Source organism: Otolemur garnettii, unplaced genomic scaffold (assembly GCF_000181295.1).
Source record: "Otolemur garnettii isolate 467f Iridium unplaced genomic scaffold, OtoGar3 scaffold00010, whole genome shotgun sequence".
NCBI lineage: Eukaryota > Metazoa > Chordata > Mammalia > Primates > Galagidae > Otolemur > Otolemur garnettii.
The window spans coordinates 23234737-23258928 of NW_003852405.1; the positions used below are offsets into that span (position 1 = coordinate 23234737).

General features: G+C 39.9%; 2 protein-coding genes and 1 pseudogene across 2 annotated transcripts in view; 1 reads left to right on the forward strand and 2 right to left on the reverse strand.

Annotated features, from left to right (window-relative positions):
- Nucleotides 1-2860: 2860 nt before the first annotated feature.
- LOC100964423 lies at nucleotides 2861-3159 on the reverse strand (annotated as a pseudogene).
- An 8431-nt stretch (nucleotides 3160-11590) lies between these two features.
- CTBS (chitobiase) lies at nucleotides 11591-23099 on the forward strand. The gene is made up of 7 exons (XM_003784194.3): nucleotides 11591-11810; nucleotides 14242-14380; nucleotides 14875-15083; nucleotides 17834-18005; nucleotides 20181-20278; nucleotides 20599-20760; nucleotides 22814-23099. Exons 1-7 carry the CDS (start codon nucleotides 11643-11645, stop codon nucleotides 23012-23014), a joined length of 1149 nt encoding a protein of 382 aa, XP_003784242.1. The 5' UTR covers nucleotides 11591-11642; the 3' UTR covers nucleotides 23015-23099.
- SPATA1 (spermatogenesis associated 1) overlaps nucleotides 21452-24192 on the reverse strand; it is a 39606-nt gene continuing 36865 nt past the window's right edge. The window contains exon 14 of the mRNA XM_003784195.3: nucleotides 21452-22088. Coding sequence (XP_003784243.3) covers nucleotides 22066-22088 — 23 coding nt within the window. The 3' untranslated portion in view covers nucleotides 21452-22065. The remainder of the gene's footprint in view (nucleotides 22089-24192) is intronic.

The window sequence follows — 24192 nt, forward strand, 5'->3', positions numbered from 1 at the left end:
CCACAGGGTAAAACTGTCCTCTCGGTGGCAGCAGTGTTGTTGGGCTGCACAGTGGGAAGGGTGGCACTTGGGCATTCATGCTGTGGTAGTCGGCCCCCTGGCAGCCTCAAGACTCCTCAGCCCTTTTTTATGGGCCAGGCTGAGCTGTTCAGCTGCCTGAAAGGTGGGGAATGGTGCTCTTGCCTGTGGCCAAGTCCTGTATCAAGAGAATAATGTCCTTTTTTTTTTTCTTTTGAGACAGAGTCTCTCTGTGTCACCCTGGGTAGAGTGCTGTGGTGTCATAGCTCATAGCAACCTCAAACTCTTGGGCTTAAGTGATCCTCTTATCTCAGCCTCCCTGAGTAGGCAGGACTACAGGCCCCTGTCACAACACCCAAATAGTTTTTCTTTTTTTTTTTCTTTTTAGTACAGATGGGGGGTCTTGCTCTTGCTCAGGCTGGTCTCAAACTCCAGACCTCAAGCAATCCACCGACCTTGGTCTCCTAGGGTGCTAGGATTATAGGCCTGAACCATTGCGCCTGGCCGGTAATGTCCTTTCCTTTACCTAGATGCTGAGCCCTCCAGTGGGCTTCTTCCGGCCCCCACATCCCCTCAACTCTTTTCCAGGCTTCAGCTGAATTCAGCCATTTCAACAACTATCAATGAATTTAAAGAGCTTAATAACACGATAATACAAATCCACCAAATAGTACATAAGACTAAATGAATTGTTAAATATTGATGGATTTTATCTTCCTCCTCTTTAAATATTTATTTACTGTGTTATGTTCAATTTGAACTTGATTGTTCTCCCCAGAGAGAAGACTGCACTTACTTCATTGTAGGGTCTTTTGGAGAAAATTTTTACTAATGCCAGCAATCTTGATAGCTTTTAATGGCATAAAGCTTCCAGAATTTTGTGAACTGATAATGAAAATATTTGGTTCTTAAATAAAGGGATATGCAAATTCTATAAGATTTTAGAAGTACTATCTACTAATATTCATTCAATTATTATTATTGTTATCATTATTTTTGAGATAGAGTCTTACTTTGTCACCCTGGACAGAAAACCATGGCACCATAGCTCACAACCTCAAACTTCTGGGCTGAAACAATCCTCTTGCCTCAGTTTTCTTTTCTTTTCTTTTTTTTTTTTTAGTAGAGATGGGGTCTTGCTCTTGCTCAGGCTGGTCTCTGAGCTTAAGCAATCTACCTGCTTAGGCCTATTCGTCCAATTATTAAAACAAAATTTATGTGGAACTTGGATGTATGAAACACACTATTAGCTGTGTTTAGGAAGTAGTATTTCAATCTCTACTAATAACAGCAATGGAAATTGATATTACTATGTGTCAGGAAGAATACCAAGTGTTTTACATGCATTTTCTTTACAGGATTCTCATACCTCTCTGTGACGATATTACAGTCACCTCGATTTCACAGCCTAGGAAACAGATTCAAGGAGCTAAGTAACATTCTCATGGTCAAATGATTACAACAGGGCAGAACTGAGATTTGAACCCAGCTCTGTATTATTATAGAGCTCAACTCTTAATCACTCTGCTCTCTGGCCTCTATTCATTAATAGTTGTCATCATTATTACAACTAATAGTTGTAGCATTAAAAATAAAACCACACTCAGCCGACATAGGCCCACATCTCCAAAGAGAAACATCACGACTGGAGTTCAGAATGAAGCTGGAGTGAAAAGGCCATCTAAGTCTCTATCCTCTTCTTCGAAAATGCCTACGTCTTCTGTAACATCTTCTGGAAGGAGGACGTTTAAAACCACTGCGTGGGCCTCCCAACGCAGGAGCAAACACGACCTGGGGCGGCACCAGCAGTGTCCCCCGGCCCCTTGTGTGGGTGTCAGCACTCCCTGCCAGAAGCATCACAGTCTCAGTGCCCTACACGGGGGCAGCAAGAGCAAAAGCAAACTTTCTGGGAAGAAAACAGAAAGATAGAGGGCAGCAAAGAAATGGTTTGGGACAAAATGAGCAGCAGTTCCAGTAGCCAGACAGCAGCCACAGCTGTACAGAGGGTTCTGCTAGGGACAGAACCAAGTGAGCTGTGAGCGCGGGGCGGGGCGGGGGGGTTGGCGGTGGTGGCAGGAGAGTGGAAACAAAGGCAAGGGACTGCAGCTGGTAGAAATTATACACCAGGTTCACGGATTAGGTGAACCTGATTAGGTTCAGAACGGATTAGGCTTCAGAAATGTAGTTGCAACATGCCATCTGGATAGTATCATCTGAATCTATGATTATTTGCTGGACATTTTTTTTTCAACTAGATATAGTGTGCTTTTAATAGTTCGACACTGGTCATATTTGATAACCTAGAGTAAATTAATAGGCTAACATTTACAAATGTATACTTTAATAAGTATAAAGTATATAAACATTTAGGTAAGCTTATGGAAGCTGACCAAAATACATAAATTAGGAGATACAAGTGTCCATCTAGATTTTCTATATCATCATTTTTACACAATATTAAAGTTGTTCAATATACAATTTCTTCTTTTTCTTTTCTTTTTTTTTTTTTTTTGAGACGGAGCCTCAAGCTGTCCCCCTGGGTAGAGTGCTATGGCATCACAGCTCACTGCAACCTCCAACTCCTGGGCTCAAGCAAGTCTCCTGCCTCAGCATCCCAAGTAGCTGGGACCACAGGCGCCTGCCACAATACCCTGCTGTTTTTTGGTTGCAGCCATCATTGTTGTTTGGAGGTCCTGGGCTGGATTCGAACCTGCCACCTTAGGTGTATGTGGCTGGCGCCTTAGCCACTTGAGCCACAGGCGCCGAGCCTCCTTTCTCATTTTGGAAGTCATTTATTATAAAGGTAATTCTTTTGTCCCATGACAAACAGCAGCCATAGTGATTACTCTGGACCTCCAAGTTGGATATATTCAATTTCTTCTTGAGACATACGTTTCCTTCTGTATTTCTGAGGTAGTATTTTTATTATTTCTGCAGTGTCTGACAGACCCTGATACATCAGCAAATCTGGTGATTTACTTCCCTTCGAATGCTGGGAAATTGCAGAGAGTGAGACAGTAGTCCTGCTGATCTCAAAGCTTCTGATACACTGGGTTTAGGATTAGGAAATCGTATTAATGGAGCGTGTGGCTTGAGTATCTGGACCACCCTGCTGGCAGACGCCATCTTGCTGCCCACCATGACCCCCGAGAAGGGCTGCTGGACATCTTTTAATGACATAATATACAGGAGGCTATAAAGTTACATACAAACTTTATGGCCACCCTGTATATGAAAGTACTTCGTAAATAACAATAAGGTGATAAAAACATTTATACTATTGCTATCAATAATACAATAAGATCACAAATATTGAGAATGTAAAATGTCAATTTTTAATCCATACTAAAGAGAATTTTGTTAGTTGATTCTTATTTATTAGATACATAATTTAAAGGGACATTTTTCTGTCATTTTAATTCTGTGAATAATCACCATATGGTCAGGTACGTATTACCCTGCAAGGATGATTGACTGGACTTTATTAAATAAAATCCCGGCCAGATGAGCTAATCACACCACGTAGGACTCCCTGCTTTGTTTTGCCCAGCTGGTCTTTCCAAAATGAGCCTGCCCAACTTCAGAGTCCGTCAAGCGATCATTTCAATTGTCCTCCGCTGTGTCCCACTTCAGTGTTTTGGTAGATGGCATTTAATGGGGGTTCAGTTTGGAGTGAAGAGAGGACACCAGTTCACCATCTTACTTGATCTGGGATATCTTGAATTCTGTTTCTCCACTTACAACAATATAGAGAACTATTTCATCAGAAGGTATTACGATTATGAATTTTCTTTAAAGATTCCACCAGACACCTATCCGTTAAAATTCACATGATCTCACAAACATAAGGTCAGTCTTATTCCACAAGTAAATCCTTCCCTCAAGAAGTATACCTTCCCTTGATGAAGAAAGCAAGCTTTAGCCAGGATCACCCAGGCAATAAAGCTGGACTATATAGAGCTTTTGCTATTTGGTGTTCATGCCAAAACAACAAATGGTATTTTTCTTTCATTGGGAAGGATAACAAGGGGAATAAAAGCAGCTGAGATAGGACTGGATAACTTGTTATTTTCAAATATTGAAATAAGACACTTCAAAACTGGTTTGAAACAATAATAAGGCATAACATTAGAACATTTTTATTCCCTAGAAAAGGCAAATCTTAAATTTTTTAAAAAAATTTCCAAAGGTTTGATCTTACATATGGTTAAGCCCTGTGATTTTCAAAGAGTGTGTCTTCATTCAAAATAAGAGATTACAGATGCAGAGTTTTCAAAAATAAAACACCCCACACATGGACATACAGAGAAACATTTGCAGGTTTTGAGGCATTTCTATAAATTCTGTGAAAAGATTTTAAGTCCTTTTATTTTCTTGAATATTGTATTGATGTAGGATTCAAAAAAGGGAAAGGTATAAAAACCCAAGAGAGTGGCAGCCGCAGCAGCCGCCTGCTGGTGACATCTGGAGCTCTGGCACGGCAGCAGTGGCACGGCCACCCCACTGCAGCCTCCATAGCGAGGAGGAGGCATCCTCTGTGTCATGTTAAACATAATTTTTCTGTATATAATTACATTTAATACTTCTTTTTAAAACAATAAAGACATGAGAGAGGATATTAGGATCCAAATTTTCTACTGGAACAGTTTTTTCTTCCTTCTTACAGAGCCCCCAGTGCTAGCTGAGCATGAGAACAATGGTGTCACACTGCCAGCCCCTGGCCATGACTCTGAACTTCATTATGATGGAAAATCGTGCAAGGTACTCCACATTATGAATAGGTACCACCTTTATGGTTGTCTGCTTATTAAAATGCATAATCAGTTTACCTTCTCCATGTCCTTTATTGTTGTTGTTTAAAAGCATGGTTGCTAGACTGTGGAAAATCTAGAATGTCAGACTCAGGGGTATGCATTTTATTTGTTTGTTTGTTTGTTTCTTTCTTTCTTTGAGACAGAGTCTGACTCTGTGGCTCTGGGTAGAGTGCTATGGCCTCACAGCTCATAGCAACCTCAAACTCTTGGGCTCGAGTGATCCTCTTGCCTTAGCCTCCCAAGTAGCTAGAACTACAGGTGCCTGCCACCACACCCAGCTAGTGGTTTTTGTTTTTCTTTTTTCTATTGTTAGTAGAGACAGGATCTCACTCTTGCTCAAGCTGGTCTCGAACTTCTGAGCTCAAGCAATCCACCCACCTCAGCCTCCCAGAGTGCTAGGATTACAGGAGTGAGCCACTGCGCCCAGCCTGTGACTGCTGGCAGCTAGCCATCTTTCCACCATGAAGGGGAAGCCGAGTGTGCATTTTACTTTGTGTGTAATGGGTTACATGTGTAGCACAGTGTTTGGGGAGATTATTCTGGCATAGGATGTAGAAGTAGAGGAGAAAGGCAGACCAGTAATGACCTCAACCTTCCAGTAAATCGAGACTTACAGTCGGGATTGGGATGATGATATAACCCTAAGAGTCAGCAAGTGTTCGGTAAATATTTGTTAACTGAATGGGAAGGGGCAGGAGAGAGAGGGCAGGTGAGACGCTGCCCAGAGGAAAATGTGAGATTACATTTGGGGTATGAAGGAAGAAGTGTCAGAAAGTGGCCCCAAATTTCTTATCTTGGTAACCAGCAAAAATGCTAAAATAGAGAATCTGGAGGAAGAAATGAACTTTGGGGATATATTTCTGTCGTTGCAAAGTATAATTCATAAGGCAGAGGATAGTTTGTGGGCTTGGTTATAACTTTAAAGTGCTCAGACTTTCAATTGTGCCCTTTCCCTGGTGCCTGCTCACGCTAGGAAGGCCCTAGAGATTCCAGAAAGCCCGTGACTGTTGGTAGCTGGCCATCTTTCCACCAGGAAGGCGAAAGTCTGCCTGAGAATGGAACCAATTCAGTGAAAAGCAGAACCAAGCAATGGGGAACGAGACTTTGAGAACCAGTAATGTTATTAGAATCTCTGGGTCCCGAGCATCTGCCCATGAACTTTTAGTTCCTTAAAATGAATAACTTCCTCTTTTCCACTCAAGCCCATTCACGTTTTCTGTCATTTTTATCCAGTGTCATGACTCTTTTGGAATCCTGATTTTCAGTTCAGTAAAATGTGATGCTTTTACATGTGGGGTTAACAGTGGAGGGTGACAAGATGGTAGTGAATAAGAATGGAAAGGAACAGAACCTAATCGGTTTTGGAAAAATAGGGCATGAGCGAATTGAGGCAGTAAAGGAGTACTATGAATGCCACTCGTGATTAACCACTTCTCAGCCATATGCCTCAGGTCGAGGACTCTTGTGGCCACAGATAAACTTCCAAAGTTTTCCCCAAAATATGCATTAAGAGTATAGATGCTCTTTGTAAGAAAGAGTTCATAACTTTTTAGATTCTCAAAAGGGACCATGAGCTCCCCAAATGATTAAGAAAAATTGCCATAGTAAATGGGGAATGAGTTTTGAAAAGGTAGTGAAATTATCAAAACACTGGACTTTAGAAAGATTCTGAAAGCACTAATTATAGCAGCGTCTCAACTTACATGCTACAATCTACCCTTCTCACAATCACCCAGGGCTCTTGTTTCAAATTCATATTCTCCCATCAAGACCCAGGGAATGAGAATCCCTGGGGATAGGGCCTAGGACTGCATTTTAAGATTTGCAGGTGATTCTTATCAAGACTAAAGTTTGGAAACCATAGATTTGTTGGATGGATTAGAGGAGGAAGAGACTAGAGTCCAGGAAACTGGAAGATGATTTTTAACAGTGAAACAATGAGAGCAGGTCAGTGGAATTCTCCTAATTTCAAAGTGATTTTTATATAACTGCTGATACCTAGGCTACTCCCAAGTTTCAAGGCAATTTAATTGGAAGTACATATATAATTAAAGAATTTTTAGAAAACACAGTTGTGTCAAACTCCTCTAATTAAAAGCTCCAGAGAGAACACTATGGGCCTTTGGATGAGTTTTTCATTCTAAGAAACAAGGCAAGTCAGAATATTTTGTTCTGCTTATAAGCTAAAATGGAAACAAAAATTGTTAAAGGTACATCATTGACATAGAGTTATAGTTCTTTAAATCTTGCTCTGATGATAAAGACCCCAAAAGGAACAAGAGTAAATAGTAAAAAAAAAAAAACAACTCCTTCATTCCACTTTCTCCCAGGCCCTACTTTCCTCTTCAGAGGTAAACACTGTTTCTTGAGCATTCTTCCAGAAAGCGTGTGCACACGTGAGCATATATGCATGCTCTGTGCATACACACGTGTACAGGAATTCCCCCTTTGGGCCCTATGCAGAAAAGAGTCACGGTCACAGGGCTAAGACTGCTGTCCTTAGAAAGACCTGTTTCCCAGGTTGGCCATTAGGTGGCGCCTGAGAATTTGGGAGGATTTCTAGCCATTTCCTCCGTCTCTAAGGAGTTTCCACGGTAGACAACACTTCACACATGTCACAATGCGATGATGGTGATTCCACAGGGCGTATACTTTTAGAAGCTTGTGTTTGGTTTCCTCCAGACCTTGCTGTGTACACTGTTTCCTTTGCTGATTTTCCTTTCTATCTTTCTACTGAAATAAATCTTAGCTGTGAGTACCACTGGGTCCTGTGAATTCTTCTAGGGCAACACTGAACCTGGGGGTGATCTCAGGGACTCCCAGCACAGGAAGATAGGGGTATTCTTCTGGATTACACAGTCTGATTCTATGGGAATCAGAAAGTTCTTTTCCTTGAAATAAAGGCAACCAGATTCAGTGAAACCATTCATAGCAAGAATGTCGCCAAATGCAGGTTGACCTGCTGGGCACCCAAGACCCAAGAGCAAAGTGCTGGTGAAGAAAAAGTGGTTTATTCAAGGGCTAGAAGCCTAAGGAGATGGTAGACTATCACCGTAAAGACTGCCTCATTTTTCTCCGCTTACTGAACACCTTATAAAGGAAGGGGCGGAGGGGATGGTGGCAGCAAGTTTTATGCAAGTCATCATGACTTGCTCCATGGTTATCAGCAAATAATAGGTTGTCTGGTGGATCTTGTCATCAGCAGGCTGCAGTTGGCCTATTTCAGATTTTTTTTTTTTTTTGAGATAGAGCCTCAAGCTGTCGCCCTGGGTAGACTGCCGTGGCATCACAGCTCACAGCAACCTCCAATTCCTGGGTTCAGCAATTTTCCTGCCTCTGCCTCCCAAGTAGCTGGGACTACAGGTGCCTGCTACAACACCCGGCTATTTTTTGGTTGCAGCCCTCATTGTTGTTTGGTGGGCCCGGGCTGGATTAGAACTCGCCAACTCAGGTGTATGGGGCTGGCACCTTTGCCACTTGAGCCACAGGCACTGAGCCTATTCCAGACTCTTGAGTCTATTTTTCCTCAAGGTCATTTTGTCATTTTCTAATCTTGTGCCCAGCAGCTGTGTAAGCAAGCAGCAAAACTTTTAAGACAGAACAAATCAAAAGCATACCAGAAGCAAAATGGCTTCCCCTTAGCCAGTCTAGCCTTATCGTCTAAATGGCCCTTGGGGTGCACTTACAAGAACAGCCATTCCTCAGTACCTGCATTAGGGGCTGGTTCCAGGATTCCTGAAGATACTGAAATCCATGAATGCTCAAGTCCCTCATATAACATGGCATACTATTTGCATATAATTTGTACACATCCTCCCATATGCTTTAAATCTTCTCTAGATTGTTTTCAATACCTAATCCAATGTAAATGCTATGTAGATAGTTGTTGCATTGTATTTTTCATGCATAGTATTTTATTGTCATATTTTTATTATTTTTAAATATTTTTGATCTGAGGTTGGTTGAATCGCAGATGTGGAACCTGTGGTTATAGAGGCCCAACTGTGCTGCTTCATTGAGTTTATCAGTCAGTCTCAGTTCTACCCTACCATTATTCTATACCTCATCAATAAAAAGATGTTTGTGGGGCAAGTCAAAAGTAAACAACAGGGCTTTCTTTTCTTTTTTTTTTTTTTGAGACGGAGCCTTAAGCTATCCCCCTGGGTAGAGTGCCATGGCATCACAGCTCACAGCAACCTCCAACTCCTGGGCTCAAGCGAGTCTCCTGCCTCAGGCTCCCAAGTAGCTGGGACCACAGGCACCTGCCACAATGCCCGGCCATTTTTTTTTGGTTGCAGCCATCATTGTTGTTTGGCGGGCCGGGCTGGGGATTCAAACCCGCCACCTTAGGTGTGTGTGGCTGGCGCCTTAGCCGCTTGAGCCACAGGTGCCAAGCCAACAGGGCTTTCTTGTCCACAGTTTCGCCAGAAGACACCATGTTTTCTTAGATAGCAGTAACTATACACAATGATGTCATGATTGTGTAATTCCTGTTTGGCACCTAGCCATTATTGTTCCCCTGGACATAAAAATGTTCAGAACTTTCCACTTGCATGGACTTCCCTCGCTTGCTTACTGGCCGCAGCAAGCTGAATAAAGGGATGTCATCCCTGCCAATAAATTCTTCTTTGGCCGATCCAGATTGGATCATTTGCAAAAATAATGGTTTTCTGAACTTTCACCATGACTCTCTGTTCACTTCAAAGTGAAATGGCTACCGATAAGAGTCATTATAAATTCTCCAACGTGATCCAGTCTTTACTAGATACTCTCTGACACTGAGCAGTTATCAAAGATACCTGGGGAGGAGGATTCATTTTCTCTCTCCTGTTGCCCGTGTTCCCTTTATTCCTCTTTTGTTATTTATTTCCTTGCTTTGGAGAAACACATTCTCTAGCAGCTGCTTGAGAAGGAATGTTTGATAAGTAAATATTTTGAGGTTTTATATGTCTGCAAAATCCTCATTCTACTTTCCCACTTTATTGGTAATTTGTAAGAATAGTAAATGGAAATTACATACCTTTCAGAAATGCAAAGGAACTGTTTCATTATCTTTTAGCTGTAGATGCTGCTTTGGGGAAATCTGGTGACATTCTGATAACGGACCCTTTGTGACATTTTTTCCCCCTCTGGCAGATTTTAGGACCTATTTTTTGCTTTTTCATTCTGAAAACGCATATCCTTCCATCCTGGAGCCTTGATAATTATCTTTTATCCTTTGCACTACTGTACTTTGCAAGCAGCCTTACAGATTACTTGATTTTTTCTTTTCTTGTCCATACTACTTTTCCAATTTTCTTATCTTTCTTTTTGTCTTTGTGTACATTCCTGAGTGTTTCCTTCTGCTGATTTTTTTTTCATTTCTGTTATCTTTTCTTTTTCCAAGAACTCTTTTTATTTCCCATCCCGTCCCTTTAATTGCATCCCATTGTGACTTCATATTCTGTTATCCTTCCGCGGACATTACTAGAAGTTTTTTGAGGTGTTCATATTCTTGGTTCTGTTGTTTGGGCCTCTTCCTTGTATTGGTTGCTGTCCTTGATCAAAAGTAAAAAGAGGAAACTCAGTGTGGATGGCTCTTCCTGTTGACTTTGAACTCGCTATAGAGTTTGTCCAGAAAATCCTTGAGGCTTTGATCAGCCTCTTGTGTTAATCAGATTCTGATCAACCTAGGCAGGGTTCTGGTTTTCGGTAGGCACGAAGTCTTTTATTTCCTGTTTTAGGTGTTTTACCCATATCCTCGCTAGAGAATTTACCCTCTTTCTAGAAGTAAACCTCCCAACTTCAGTCTGGGAGGGAGAAGATCAGCAGCTGGAGACAGATCTATCTAACTGCTTCTCAAACGGCCTTCAGTTAATCCCACTCATTCATTCATTCATTTAATTTTTGAGACAGTTTTACTCGGTTGCCCAGTCTAGAGTTCCATGACATTAGCCTAACTCACAGCAACCTCTAACTTCTTGGTTCAAGGGATCCTCCTGCCTCAGCCTCCAGAGAAGCTGGGACTACAGGAGCCGGCCCTCCTGGGTTCAAGCCTTCCGCCTGCCTCAATCTCCCCAGTAGCTGGGACTACAGAAGCCGGCCACAACACCTGGCTATTTTTTTCTATTTTGTAAAGACGGGGTCTAGCTCTCAGGCTGGACTCCTGAGCTAGAGGGATCCACCCGCCTAGGCCTCCCAGAATGCTGGGATTACATAGCGAACCACACCACCCTGCCAATCCCTTTATCTTCGATTAACTTCTCATAGGTATGCTTTCTAGCCTCCAGCATTTTGTTACTGTCATCTTCTGGGTTGGTTTTTACTGGTATTTAAACACGGGAGTAAGCGAAATGAGATGCTTGAATTCCTACTTACATCTTAACTCAGAACTGACATCTATATGATAAAAACCTTTTGGCCACTCCAAACATGCTGCTCAGTCGTGCCTTCCAAAGACGCTCTATTGCTCCATTTTTGGAGACTTCCCAAGCACATAACTAACCAGTACACTGAGCCAAAGAGAGGAGCACCGCTCGGGGGAGATCGTGAGGGTGAAAGTGTCCACCTTCTGCCTGCCCGCCCGCTCCCAGCCTCGCCCCGCTCGCGCCCAACCTCGGTCCACCTCGCCGAGCCACGCCCACAACACGCCACGCCCCCACATCGCCACGCGCCCGAGCCACGCCCCTTACGTAAACACGCTCTCACGTAACCACGCCCTTCGCGTCGCTACGCCACGCCCCACCTCCTCACGTCACGCCCCGCCGCACAGCAGCCCTCTGGCCTAGGGGGAAGACTCAGCTCCCACGGTTTGGCTACCCGGCGGCTGGCATGGCAGTGCCGCGGTTCAGACGCCGGCGCTTCCTCGCCCGTCAGCCGTCTAGTGCCCCCGGGCTCGCTCTGCTGGCGCTGTTGGTGCTGCCGCTCGCGGCCAGGGCCAACTGTCCGTGTCCGGAGCTCGAGCTCTGCCGCTCGATCCGCCACCGCCGGGACTTCGAGGTCAGCGCCTCTCCCCTACTCCCCCGGGTCAGGGTCGCCAAGCCCGCTGAGAAGTCGAGAGTAGAACCCATCCCTAATGAGGGAGAGGTGGTGTGAGTGCCACTGGTTGAGGGCCTTCGTGTTGGAGGCTTTCCCTCTGTGTAGATGAGGAAGCTCGGGCTCAGAGAGTTGAGTAACTCCTGGGGCTCACAGACTGGAAGCGCCTGCCTTGGCAGGAAAGTATTCAAGCCCGGATCTGACCCAAAGCAAAGCTCTTTCATTCCCTAGATTTTTTGGTTTCCAGGAGAATGACGATTTATAATAATTCGAAAGAATCTTAGCACTCCAACAGCCCATTAGAAGGCAGAATGGCACCTCAAAACCACCCAAAAAGGGTGGTAAAAATAGATCTGTCAGTAAATTTCCATTATACTCACTTAGCAATATATAGGGCTTCTGGCAACTTTAGTCAAACAACCTTTCGGAAGCAATATTAAAACTAATTGGGGGCTTAGAGTTTGATGACTAGCAGGAATTGGAATATATCAGGGAGGCCCAAAGGCTTAGTCGAAAGAACATGTCTTTTGTAGAAATAGGAATGATTCCTAGTTCTTAATCTATTCCATTAACTTTGAGACGGGCATTTCAATGCCAATTAAAAAGTCCATATCCAAGGCTTAGGAGAAGAAGTAAAAGTGGTGAAAGTGTTTATGGCGAAACTGCCTAGTGTGGAAACGTAACATCTTGTTAAAACTTTAGACAAATTAAAATAATGGTGTTTATTTAAGGAAAGAACCATTTATGAATTGACATCACTCTAATGAGAAGGGATAGGTCCAGAAATGCCCGCTTTAGCAGAAAGAGCAGTGGGCTTTTATAGTTTGAACACAGAGGTAAAGTAAAACATTTACTTGATTGACTGTAGGGTAGGTTTTGTAACCTGGTGGAAAGTCCATAGAGATTAGGCGGCAGTTTCTGATAGGTTAAGCTTAAATTTAGATCTACTGTTGACATTGTTTACCTAAGCTGGAAGCCAAAGCTGGAACTGTTTCAGCTTAATAGACTCCCAATTAAAATAGTTCTAAACAATCTGAAGATTGATGGTGGAACCCAATATCTAGTGGGTTAGCCAGTATTTGCGGGCACTTTGGAAACCAGTTATACAAAGAAGCAAAATTGTGCTCATTTGTGTGTTCATGGTATAAAGGAAATTAAAAATCTTGGGACCACCCAATTCCTTATTCAAAAGGGAAGGTCCAAGGTGCCTGTGGCTCAAAGGAGTAAGGCACCAGCCCCATATGCTGAAGATGGTGGGTTCAAACCCAGCCTCAGCCAAAAACCACAAAAAAAAAAAAAAAGGAAGGTCCAGCCTGGAGATGAGTCACACTATACTTCCTTCCAAATGATGAGTTTTTACTAACATCACAAGTCAACAAGATTCACAAGTCAACCAGATCCCTAGAGAGGGATAAAAGGCCTCAGGCATCTAGGACTGACCCCACAGATGATTCATAAGGAAATTCTTTGATTGCTTCTTATAGGAAATGTCTTGCAAATTGTGACTTTGGGTCTGCAAGCTAAGACTAGCTCCTGAAGGTAGAGTCTGTCCAATTCCGTGGTGTGTGTATGTGTGTGTGTGTATATATATATATATATTTTTTTTTTTTTTTAAGAACAAGGTCTCTCACAGTCACTCAGGCTGGAGTGCAATGATGTGTGATACAGCTCACTGTAACCTCAAACTCAGATGATCCCCCTGCTTCAGCTGGCACGCCTGGCTAATTTTTGTTTTTTAGAGACAGGGGTCTTGCTATGTTACTTAGCCAGGTCTTGGACTCCTGTCCTTAACTGATCTCCCCCACCCCCGCTTGGCCTCCCAGAGTGCCCAGATTACAGGTGTGAGCCACTGTGCCCTACCCTGAAACAGTTTTAGCTGAGGATTCCTTCCTCAGCTTCCCTATACTGCCTCCAGTTTTGGCCTCTTTAATCCATTTTCTACTTCACCAAAAGGGATATTTCTAAAATGCATACCTTCTTTAAAAATTGCTTTTATTTTCTCCCTTTCCCTCAGGATAGCTAATGGAGTACTAACAGGGTTTACTAGGCCCTACATGATTTAACTCCTGTCTACCATTCTCTGGTTCTTCACTATGTTCTCTCTCCAAATTCTACATGTTGGCTGTGCTACATATTTAGTTATACAACTACCATGTTCTCTGTCTCTAGGCTTTGGCATTTGGCACTATTTCTTCCAGGCTCATCCTTCCCCACAAGCCAATTAGACTTGACTAACTAGGCCTGGCACCAATTATATTAGGACTCCTATGTCTTGTAGCATAGCACCTGATATAGTGGTGCTATATAGGTGCTAAGCACCTATATAGTGGTGCTTAATCTATTTTGGATGGTCAGCATGCCATTGTTTTAAATAATGCTTATCCTTTTCTGGCAGGTCTTTGTGTTTGATGCTGGACAAAAAAATTGGAAATCTTATGATTGGTCACAGATTACTACTGTGGTAGCTTTTGGAAAATATGACTCTGAACTGATGTGCTATGCTCATTCAAGAGGAGCCAGAGTAGTACTTAAAGGTATGTTTTTCACCAGATCTGTAAGTCCACCAAATTGGCGGGTTTATCTATTACTTGCTATTGTACTGACTTTCAGAAAAATTCTTTTTATGCTAATCTGCTTTTTTCAGGATCCTAAAGTTGATATTAAATAGTATATAATTTGTTTCATAAATACAGATACCTTTCTAAAAATTAAATAAACCACTGCATGGATTTGAGCAAAATGTGACCGCCTAATTAGCATGACTTTTACTTAGTCATAGGCAACTATTTCTGCTTCTAACTTGAGAATCATTTTACTAATTATTCATGATGGTTGTTTTGGAGATCAGTAAGTAACCTTTCTATTATTTTGGTATATTTTTTCTTCATTTGGAAAACTTCAGTCATGGGTGTAGTCTTCCAAAATAATGAAATGTTTTAAAGACACTTTGATCTCTTTGGAATGGATTTGTAAGTAAATGTCATTGTGAAAAACATATATGTACAAAAGATGTCCACTTCTTCCACAGGGGATGTATCCTTACAGGATATCGTTCATCCGACTTTCAGAGCATCCTGGATAGCTCAGAAAATTGATTTGGCCAAATCACAGTATATGGATGGAATTAATATAGATATAGAGCAAGAAGTGAATTGTTCAGCACCTGAATATGATGCATTAACTGCTTTAGTCAGAGAAACCACAGACAGTTTCCATCGTGAAATTGAGGGATCACAGGTAAAAATTCATTTATTTTTTAGAAACCCCATATTGTTCTTATTAAATGCATTTATGAGGGTATGACCAACACAATCTTAGTTTTATAGAAATAGAATGGTAAAGAATTTCAGCACATAATTCCTAAAAATTTTTCTGAAACTATTGTTGATTTTCTTTTTGTAGGAAACACATTTCTCACTCAAACGTAGATATTGAGGAGCATAATAACCCAAGTCATTAGTCAGGCAGAACATAAGTAACTATATTTTTACAAAGTGTTGTGATGCAGTTGGTCATCATGCATTTAAGAATCACTGGTAAAATAAGTGCAAGCAGCATCTTTGTGGCTTTAGGCCTGTAGGGAAAGTTTGTCAGAATTCAGCTTCTCAGATGAGTACAGTGTACATCAAGAATGGTAAATACCAGGTATGCAGGACATCATCCCCCTCTCTTCCTCACAAATTTTGGTCTCAGAAGCCTTTCCTTCATTCTCTGGATAGTTGTTACTGATAGGTTGTATCCCATACATCAGTTCTAACCTATTTGCCAGTGCTGATTAAGCTGTAGTGAAAAGGCAGGGAGGAAGACTTGCGGTAGGACTAGCTCGTTCCATGTTTGAGAGATGAGTACAATGATCTGAGCCAGTCAGGTTTATGAGAGGCACAGTTGTGAAGGTGGGCCAGACTGTGGAAGATCCAGAACATCTGACAGAGAAGTATGCATTCATTCTGCATGTGATGGGTCACACACGTAGACTAGTGTTTGGGGAGATTATTCCGTGGTAGTATGTGAAACTAGAGGAGAAAGGCAGACCAGTAATGACTCCCTCAACAGTCTGGTAGATAGAGGCTTACAGTTCTGATTTGGATAATTGTATAACTCTAACAGTCAACAAGTGGTCAACAAGTGTTTTTTTTGTTTGTTTTTTTGTTTTTTTTTTGAGACAGAGCCTCAAGCTGTCCCCCTGGGTAGAGTGCCATGGCATTATAGCTCACAGCAACCTCCAACTCCTGGGCTCAAGCGAGTCTCCTGCCTCCGCCTCCCAAGTAGCTGGGACCACAGGCGCCCACCACGACGCCCGGCTATTTTTTGGTTGCAGCCGTCATTGTTGTTTTGGCGGGTCCGGGCTGGGGATTCGAACCCACCACCTTAGGTGTACGTGGCTGGCACCTTAGCCGCTTGAGCCACAGGTGCCGAGCCAACAAGTGTTTTTTAAATGAATGAGTTATTAGAAAGGAAGGGGCAGGACAACTGTGAGAGGCTGCCCACAGGAAAAGGTGAGGTTAGGTTTGGGGTGTGAAGGAAGAAGAGTCAGAAAATGACCCAAGATTTCTTAAATTGGTCACCAGGAAAAATGACTCAAATAGAGAATCTGGAGAGAGAAATGAGTTTTAAGGATAAGATGATGACATTAGTTTACAGAATCATGGTCATTGAATTAAAAAGAAGCAAATGCCCTCCAAGAGTCTTTTCTACATCCTTATTTTTATAGGTAGGAAAACAAGATGATTTCAGTGACTTAGCAGTGACGTAGACCTAGTCACAACAGGACGAAGACTAGAATCTGAGTCTTTCATTTTCTTATCTAGTAGACTAATGCTGCCTTGTCAAAAATATGAGCTTAATTATGACAGGAAATCCAGGTGAAAATACTTTTAATGTGCAGGAAAGAGGTAAGGACTTACAAAATGGATTCTAAATTTACCTGTGTAGATGGAATCATTAATTTTTTCTATAATACTCCCATTTTGTAGGAGGCAGAGATAGAATGGGGCCCAATCTGTAAAAATTGCACTTCATAACCCATTTTCTTGGAGAGCTATTGAGGAAAACTTGCATTTTAAAGCAGAGTTCCCTTTGGTGAAAATGCTCAGAGAATTACAGAGATAATGTCCTGAAAAAAGTTTTGCTCTAACTGGCCAAAGTATAAAAAGTCTGCCTAACGTATTAACCTTTCAATTTTTAAAACTATCAATAAGTGTTTATTGAGTGCCTAATTAAGGACAAAAACAATGTTCAATGAAGTTTTAGAACATTTGTACACATGTAAAATAAGGCTAATTAATATTTGCTTAAGGCTATATATAAACAGATAAAAGAGACTCATCTTTGTTGAATGCTGCCTTACCATTCAGAATGAAAGCTATTGCTCAAGTTTTATTTGAGTATTTCCATAATCTGAGATCACTGAAGTGATTTGCTTGCCATTTTGAGTTGGTTAATTTATACCTGTGGGCCATAAAACAGAACTATTTTCTAACTGTAACATTGGGCCAAACCTACCATGTAGTCTTAACTGTGAATCAAGGAGACACCCTAGTCAGGTTACACCAATAGGTGACACATTGAGCCTGCACACATTTAGCCTGCACAATCAGCTCACAACCCAGTCAGGTTACGCCAGTAGGTGACACATTGAGCCTGCACAACATTTTAGAAACTTTTATATTTGCCTTTGCTCTCTGGGTGCTCAAGGGTACCACCACACCCTATTGTTATTATACTCCTTTCATGAGCCTAGTTTCTGAAGACTTAAGAATTTAAAACCTGTCTTCTCTATAATGCCCTGTTCTTGGTCATTATATGTCCAAATATAAGTCTGAATTAGTCCAATGGAGGCAAAAAATATGTTTCTTAGAACTGTTCTAATTCATATGCTGTAAACAGTTCTTTTTTTGTGGATAGTATGAGGCAAGAAAATAAATGAAAAATATGACAAACATATACATTTCATGATGTTATACACAGAGTACTGTTTCTCTTCCCAGGTAACCTTTGATGTAGCATGGTCTCCAAAGAACATAGACAGAAGGTGCTACAATTACTCTGGAATTGCAGATGCTTGCGACTTCCTCTTTGTGATGTCTTATGATGAACAGAGTCAGATCTGGTTAGAATGTATTGCAGCAGCCAATGCTCCCTATAATCAGACATTAACTGGTAAGAACCCCCAAATGATCACTTATTAGCTAAATTAATTCAGGAACTTCAAACATTGATATCTTTTAGTATTTCTATTTGTATTTGTATACCTTCTTCATTTGCAAAGCTTGGTTGATATAAAAATCACTTCATTTGGGCTTGGCGCCTGTGGCTCAAGTAGTTAAGGCGCCAGCCACATACACCTAACGTGGCAGGTTCGAATCCAGCCCTGGCCCGCCAAACAACAATGATGGCTGCAACCAAAAATAGCCAGGCATTGTGGCAGGTGCCTGTGGTCCCAGCTATTTGGGAGGCGGAGGCAGGAGACTCGCTTGAGCCCAGGAGTTGGAGGTTGCTGTGAGCTATAATGCCATGGCACTCTACCCAGGGGGACAGCTTGAGGCTCTGTCTCAAAAAAAAAAAAAAAAACCGAAAAGAAATCACTTCATTTGGAGAGCTTTAAAGTTTATAAAAAGTTTTAAAGGATTTTTTTTTTTTTTTTTTTTTGCAGTTTTTGGCCAGGGCTGGGTTTGAATCCACCACCTCCAGTATATGGGCCCAGCACCCTACTCCTTTGAGCTGCAGGTGCTGCCCAAAAGGTTTTTAAGAAAATTTTTTTTTTTTAGTTTAAAGTTTTGATGTTTTCTAACAACCTTGTGGGATAGGCATATTGATACTAGTTAATCCTCTATTACAGATAAGATAAAAGTTATCATTGTTTCCCAACTATTAAGTATTCTAATTTCAATTTCAGTATTCTTCCCCCCCCAGTGGTAAGATAGGATTGTATTAGACAGAAAGGAATAAAGAAGGAGTCAAGAGCACCAGAGCTTTTGGCAAAGGGGACCCAAGACTTTAGACCCAAGTCGGAAGTCTACTCCAATTCCAGTATTATTGTTGCGAAATCACATGAAGAAATTTGCTTATCTAGAATTTGACAGGAATTTTGTTGAAATAACAAATGTTAAATAATTTAATAGTAAAGATAGTTACGGTGCGGGTACATATGTTACATGATTAGTAGGATTGGCTTTATTTGTTAGTACCCATGATATATTAAAAATTGTATTCCTATCAGAATTTGAGTACTTCTGACCGGCCACTCATATGATGAGGTCTTTGCATTATTCTGTCCAAAGTTTTAATTCATTTGTATCACATCAGTCAATTGAATAAAAGATTGCTGGCTGTTTTTTGGACTCAACTGAAATTTTATGGCATAGTTGATATCAATTTACTTGGTAATTGCTTTATAAATAACATTTTTTTTCTTTCACGTATATACAGAGATTAAAATCTTAGAACCCGGCCTATTCTAATTGGATAGAATAGTTTGATTATAAATATACACTATTTAAATTAGAAAAATAACTGAATTTCTTTCTGTGAAAATTATACAGTATGTAATTCAGAATTAATCAGTTTCATGAAAGAAATGACAACTGTGTTCTAGCAATAAAAGGCTCATTATTAATTATGTTTGGGAAATGATGTATAGTCCCCCTTGAGTACCCCCCGTTAATGGTGCACAATTATATGAAAGGCTCTGAAAAGCAATACGCTTATTTAAGCCAACATTCTAGATAATCTACGAGGTCTCTCTTATCGGAAAAACATGGTTTGCAGTATTGGGCAAGAGAAAGATAGATAGTATCACAAATTTGTTCGTTTTTTATTTCCTTCAACTGCAGATTATCTACAACTGCATGATGGACATTTCTTATCCCCAGCTGTCACTCAGACTTACAGATTATTTCTAAAACGCTTGTGCTTTCTATAACAAATTTCGAGACTATCACTGCCAGAAAGTTTTAAGATTTATAGTTCTTGAAACTTTAGAATCTAGAATATCAAATATATCACGACTTAGCAATTAATAGAACTATCATTGAGCTTTCCTGAAATGTGTCTTTTTTCCTAGAAGTAGATTTTGTGAATTTTTTGTTTCATTATGATCTTAACTGTTTTCAATTATTCGGAAAGAAGTGATTTAGAAAGCAAGATACTTTCTACATAGTTACACTACATAGTTATTAAGGATGAGTTTTATATTAGAGAAACACTACTGATTTTTTGCATAAATATTCCTGTTTTAACTAATTTAGACTATGAGTGGTTGCATAGCTTGTATGAACACATTAATAGATAATATGAAGAGAAAAAAATACTGCTTTTTCTGCCCTGCTTGACTAGGATATAATGACTACATCAGGCTGGGCATCAGCCCTAAGAAGCTTGTAATGGGTGTTCCCTGGTACGGTTATGATTATACATGCCTGAATCTATCTGAGGTAAGAACAGCTCATTTGTTATGTAATTTTTCTTCTCTGTTATATTTTTTAGAGCTTATTTTCTTTTCATTAGGAACATGTAAACTTTTATGTAGAACTTCTGAAACACAGTTTGAGATTAAAAAATGTTTATTTTAAAGTATTTAATCCCTTGAAAGCTTCTGATTATCACACAGTTATAGTCAGGCTCTCTATTTATAGCGTATGTTTTATTTCCAACAAATAGTTTTGATTATTTTTTAACAACTAGTGTATTATTTGAGTCTGTATCGTCACCCACAGACTGACACTCTGTCACATGGACATTTTTGCATCCCTAGGATCGTATTTGCACTATTGCCAGAGTGCCTTTCCGGGGGGCTCCGTGTAGCGACGCTGCAGGACATCAGGTGCCCTACAAAATGATCATGAAGCAAGTGGTTAGTTCCATTTCTGGAAGCCAGTGGGACAAAGATCAGCAGGCTCCTTATTTTAACTATAAAGTAAGACTTCTCATAAGTTATGAATATTCATTCTATTAATTTCATAATTGTATGGTTTAATAATTAGATATTACTAAGTATTTCCATCATTTTTCTTACTCATAGGGCATAACATACAGACTGCTGTTTATATGCACAAACTTATCTTTCAATCTGTATAATCAGGAATTTCAGTTCCTGGGGAGTAGTTTGAGTTTTGCTAATACACGTAAAAACATGCATATCACAAACAGGATTTCCTTAATAATTGAAAGTATGATAACTATTGCTTCTGAAAGGTTTGTGGCCAAAATAGGTTACCACCTCCGACAGCCTCCATTTCAAAGTAGCCTGAAGATTTTGATGAGACTTTTACAAAATAGGAATGAATGAGGCTGAGAACAGATGATCATCAGCTTTACAATGGAAAAGCTTACCATTTCAAATTTATTTCATAATTAAATTATAATTAGTATTAAAAATTAGAGACAAAAAATTACATAAAAGAAATCTGAAGAAATATAGGAAATGATTAGCAATGCTGTTACGTAATGTGTAAAATAGGAACTGCTATACCAAAGTGGGAAAGAAAAGTTCTATTTTTTCTAATTTACCCTTTGGATAATAAAATCTTTTTCACACCTCAAAAATCTAAGTACAAATAATCTTTGAATTTACTTTGTTTTATGTTATTCTAAAAGAAATCCTAAAAAATATGATGTAGGTTAATTCCAGCAAGGGCTTATATTTCTGACTAATGATCTGATACCATTTATAAAAAAATGACTGCAAATGTACTATATGTAACAAATTGTGATTGACATACATATATATGCCTACGTATCAATCATACAGAAAAGTTTAGTGTAGAGCGTTCTAACCTTTAGAATCAAAATTATGTATCTATATTAGTGAAACTGGGCTACATTGTAATTCTGTCTTTCCTAAAGAGTATTTAGGAATACTCTGTCCTGGGAACTGCTGATATTACTCACACCACCCATGTGCACAAAATATTCACACATGTGCTAAGGGCAAATATATTTAGAAAACACTATATGTCCCTCTTAAAGACAGGATTTGAGACAGTACATAGAGTGTTTAATTGTTGAATAGAACCTTGTTTTATGGCACTGTTAGCTGCAGGCAAGGGAACAATGTTTCTTGGATATAGTTTGCTGAAGGATATGGTAACCAGTTACATATAGAGGCGTACCCTGGAGCTATTTTGTGAGACCTTTTTAAAAAAGAAGGTTCTTTCCTCCTCCATTGCCATTACCTTTTGATTCGGCTGATTCATCATAAACAAAATCATCTGTTGAGCTCTTAGCTAGGCACACTTCCAGGTACTATAGGAAATACAAGACAGTAGATAAGCGAGTTTAGAGGACCAGTGAATCTCCCTAACTTCAAAATGGCCTAAGGCAGTGGTTCTCAACCTCCTAATGCCACAGTCCTTTAATACAGTTCCTGTGGGTCTCAACCCACAGGCTGAGAACCACTGGCCTAAGGGGCCATTAAAACATAAAACAAACAAATACGTCCTAGCACCATCTCTGGAGAATTTTGATTCAGTAGGTTTCATGTGACGTGGGCCTAGGCATCTGTATTTCTAAAAGCCCTGCAAGTGGTTTGGATGTACATGTTGGCTGATAATCACTAGACCAGGGCAAGGAAAGAATCTTAGGATATGAGAGGATCCTTAAGTAGAACAGACATAATAGAAGGGTCATTTTTGTAATCTTTGCTGTCAAAAGTGCCACAAGTATTATCTATAACAGATGTTCCTTGACTTACAATTGAGTTGTGTCTTGACAAACTCATTATAAGTCAAAAATATGTTATGTGGAAAGTGCACTAAATACCCAATAACGTCTAAAAATCACAAGTAGAACCACTGTAAGTTGGGGACTGTCTGTATCACATAGAAAACCATGGACTAATAGAGTGGGAAAGTATTAGGCCCTAAAATGTGTATTATTTCATTGTATCCTTTTTGAATCACTGGATTTAAACTTGTCCCACCTCTTATGTACTGAAAACTTTAACTTTACATTTTAATTTATTTGTATAGGATGCTGCTGGCCATTTTCATCAAGTGTGGTATGATAATCCTCGGAGCATTTCTTTAAAGGCGGCATATATCCAAAGTTACGGCCTACGGGGCATTGGCGTGTGGAATGCAGATCATCTTGACTACTCTGGAGACATTATAGCCAAACAACAAACTGATGAAATGTGGAATGCCTTAAAACCAAAACTGTGGCAGACATGAACATACGTCACACTATTAAAATTTAGAAAAATGATCTGTATAAAAAGATCTAGTTTCTCGAATAAATAAAAATACGTACATTTTTGTCATGTTGTTATTATACTGGGTGGCCATAAAGTTTGTGTGCAGTTTAAATCTTTGTATACTTATGTGTATACTAAAAAAAAAAATGTTTTCATTCTTGGATTTTGAAAAATACGTATTTACATCTTCAGTATTCAGGAGCATAAAGGCAAGGAACACATCAACTTTATTAATCCTCTATGAGATTTTCAACATTACAATTAGGAAAAACTGCTTTCAGAATTTTAATATGCCAAACTTTCCCTCATATTACTAAAATATACACTTACAAATCAATGTTGATTTTAAAAATATATACAACTTGAAGTAGAAATTGTTTTCTTGGAATAGATATTTAAAAACCTAGACTTTGATCAAGCACTAGATGCTATACTTTTTTCCCCCCAGTAAATCTTAAATGTAAAGCCTGCAATTGAATGTCTGATACAAATGATCTTTCTGTTTCCTGACTCCTTCTAGTACTCCTATCTCTGAGGTACTTGAACTAAATCTCCAGACACTGAGTGGGAAAAAAAATACGGGATTAAATATACTCAACAAAAATGCAAGAAGGTGACTTTTAGTATTTTGAATTAATAAGTTAGAGTTACCTAATACTGCCCAACTAAATTATTTCTTGAGATTTACCTGTTAAATTTTTTCCATTAGGAATAATTTGGTGTTGAACTTGGTCCTATCCAATGTCATTTACAATTTTAATTATTTATAGTCCTTCATTCATGGAGAATTTCTTGGCTCATTTTCTTGGTTAAATTTTTCTTTCTCTACATCTGCATTATACTTTTAATTATCTAAAGCAGTGTTTTTCAACCTTTTTAATCTCTCAGCCTTGGATTAAACTTGGAAAAAATCCAAGTTTTTAAACTTCCAAGGCACACTTAAATTGTGCTTTGAACTTCTTTCAAAAATAATTTAATGATCTTTAAAAATTTTCACAGCAGACCTAAGATGCTGTCATGGTGCAACAGTGTGCCATGGCACATTGGTTGAAAATTAGTGGTCTAAAGACACTGATTAGCTTCTTAGCTAGTTAGAGGAATTTTATGCAAAGAATTTTTCTAAAGGTAATGACATCTCTGTTTTCACGGGGCAAT

Excerpts from the sequence above, each read along its gene's own strand:
- CTBS (XM_003784194.3), top strand. The coding sequence starts at position 11,643 with ATGGCAGTGCCGCGGTTCAGACGCCGGCGCTTCCTCGCCCGTCAGCCG. Across the intron at positions 18,006-20,180 it reads CTATAATCAGACATTAACTG|GATATAATGACTACATCAGG; the intron begins GTAAGAACCCCC and ends CTGCTTGACTAG. Across the intron at positions 20,279-20,598 it reads CATGCCTGAATCTATCTGAG|GATCGTATTTGCACTATTGC; the intron begins GTAAGAACAGCT and ends TTGCATCCCTAG.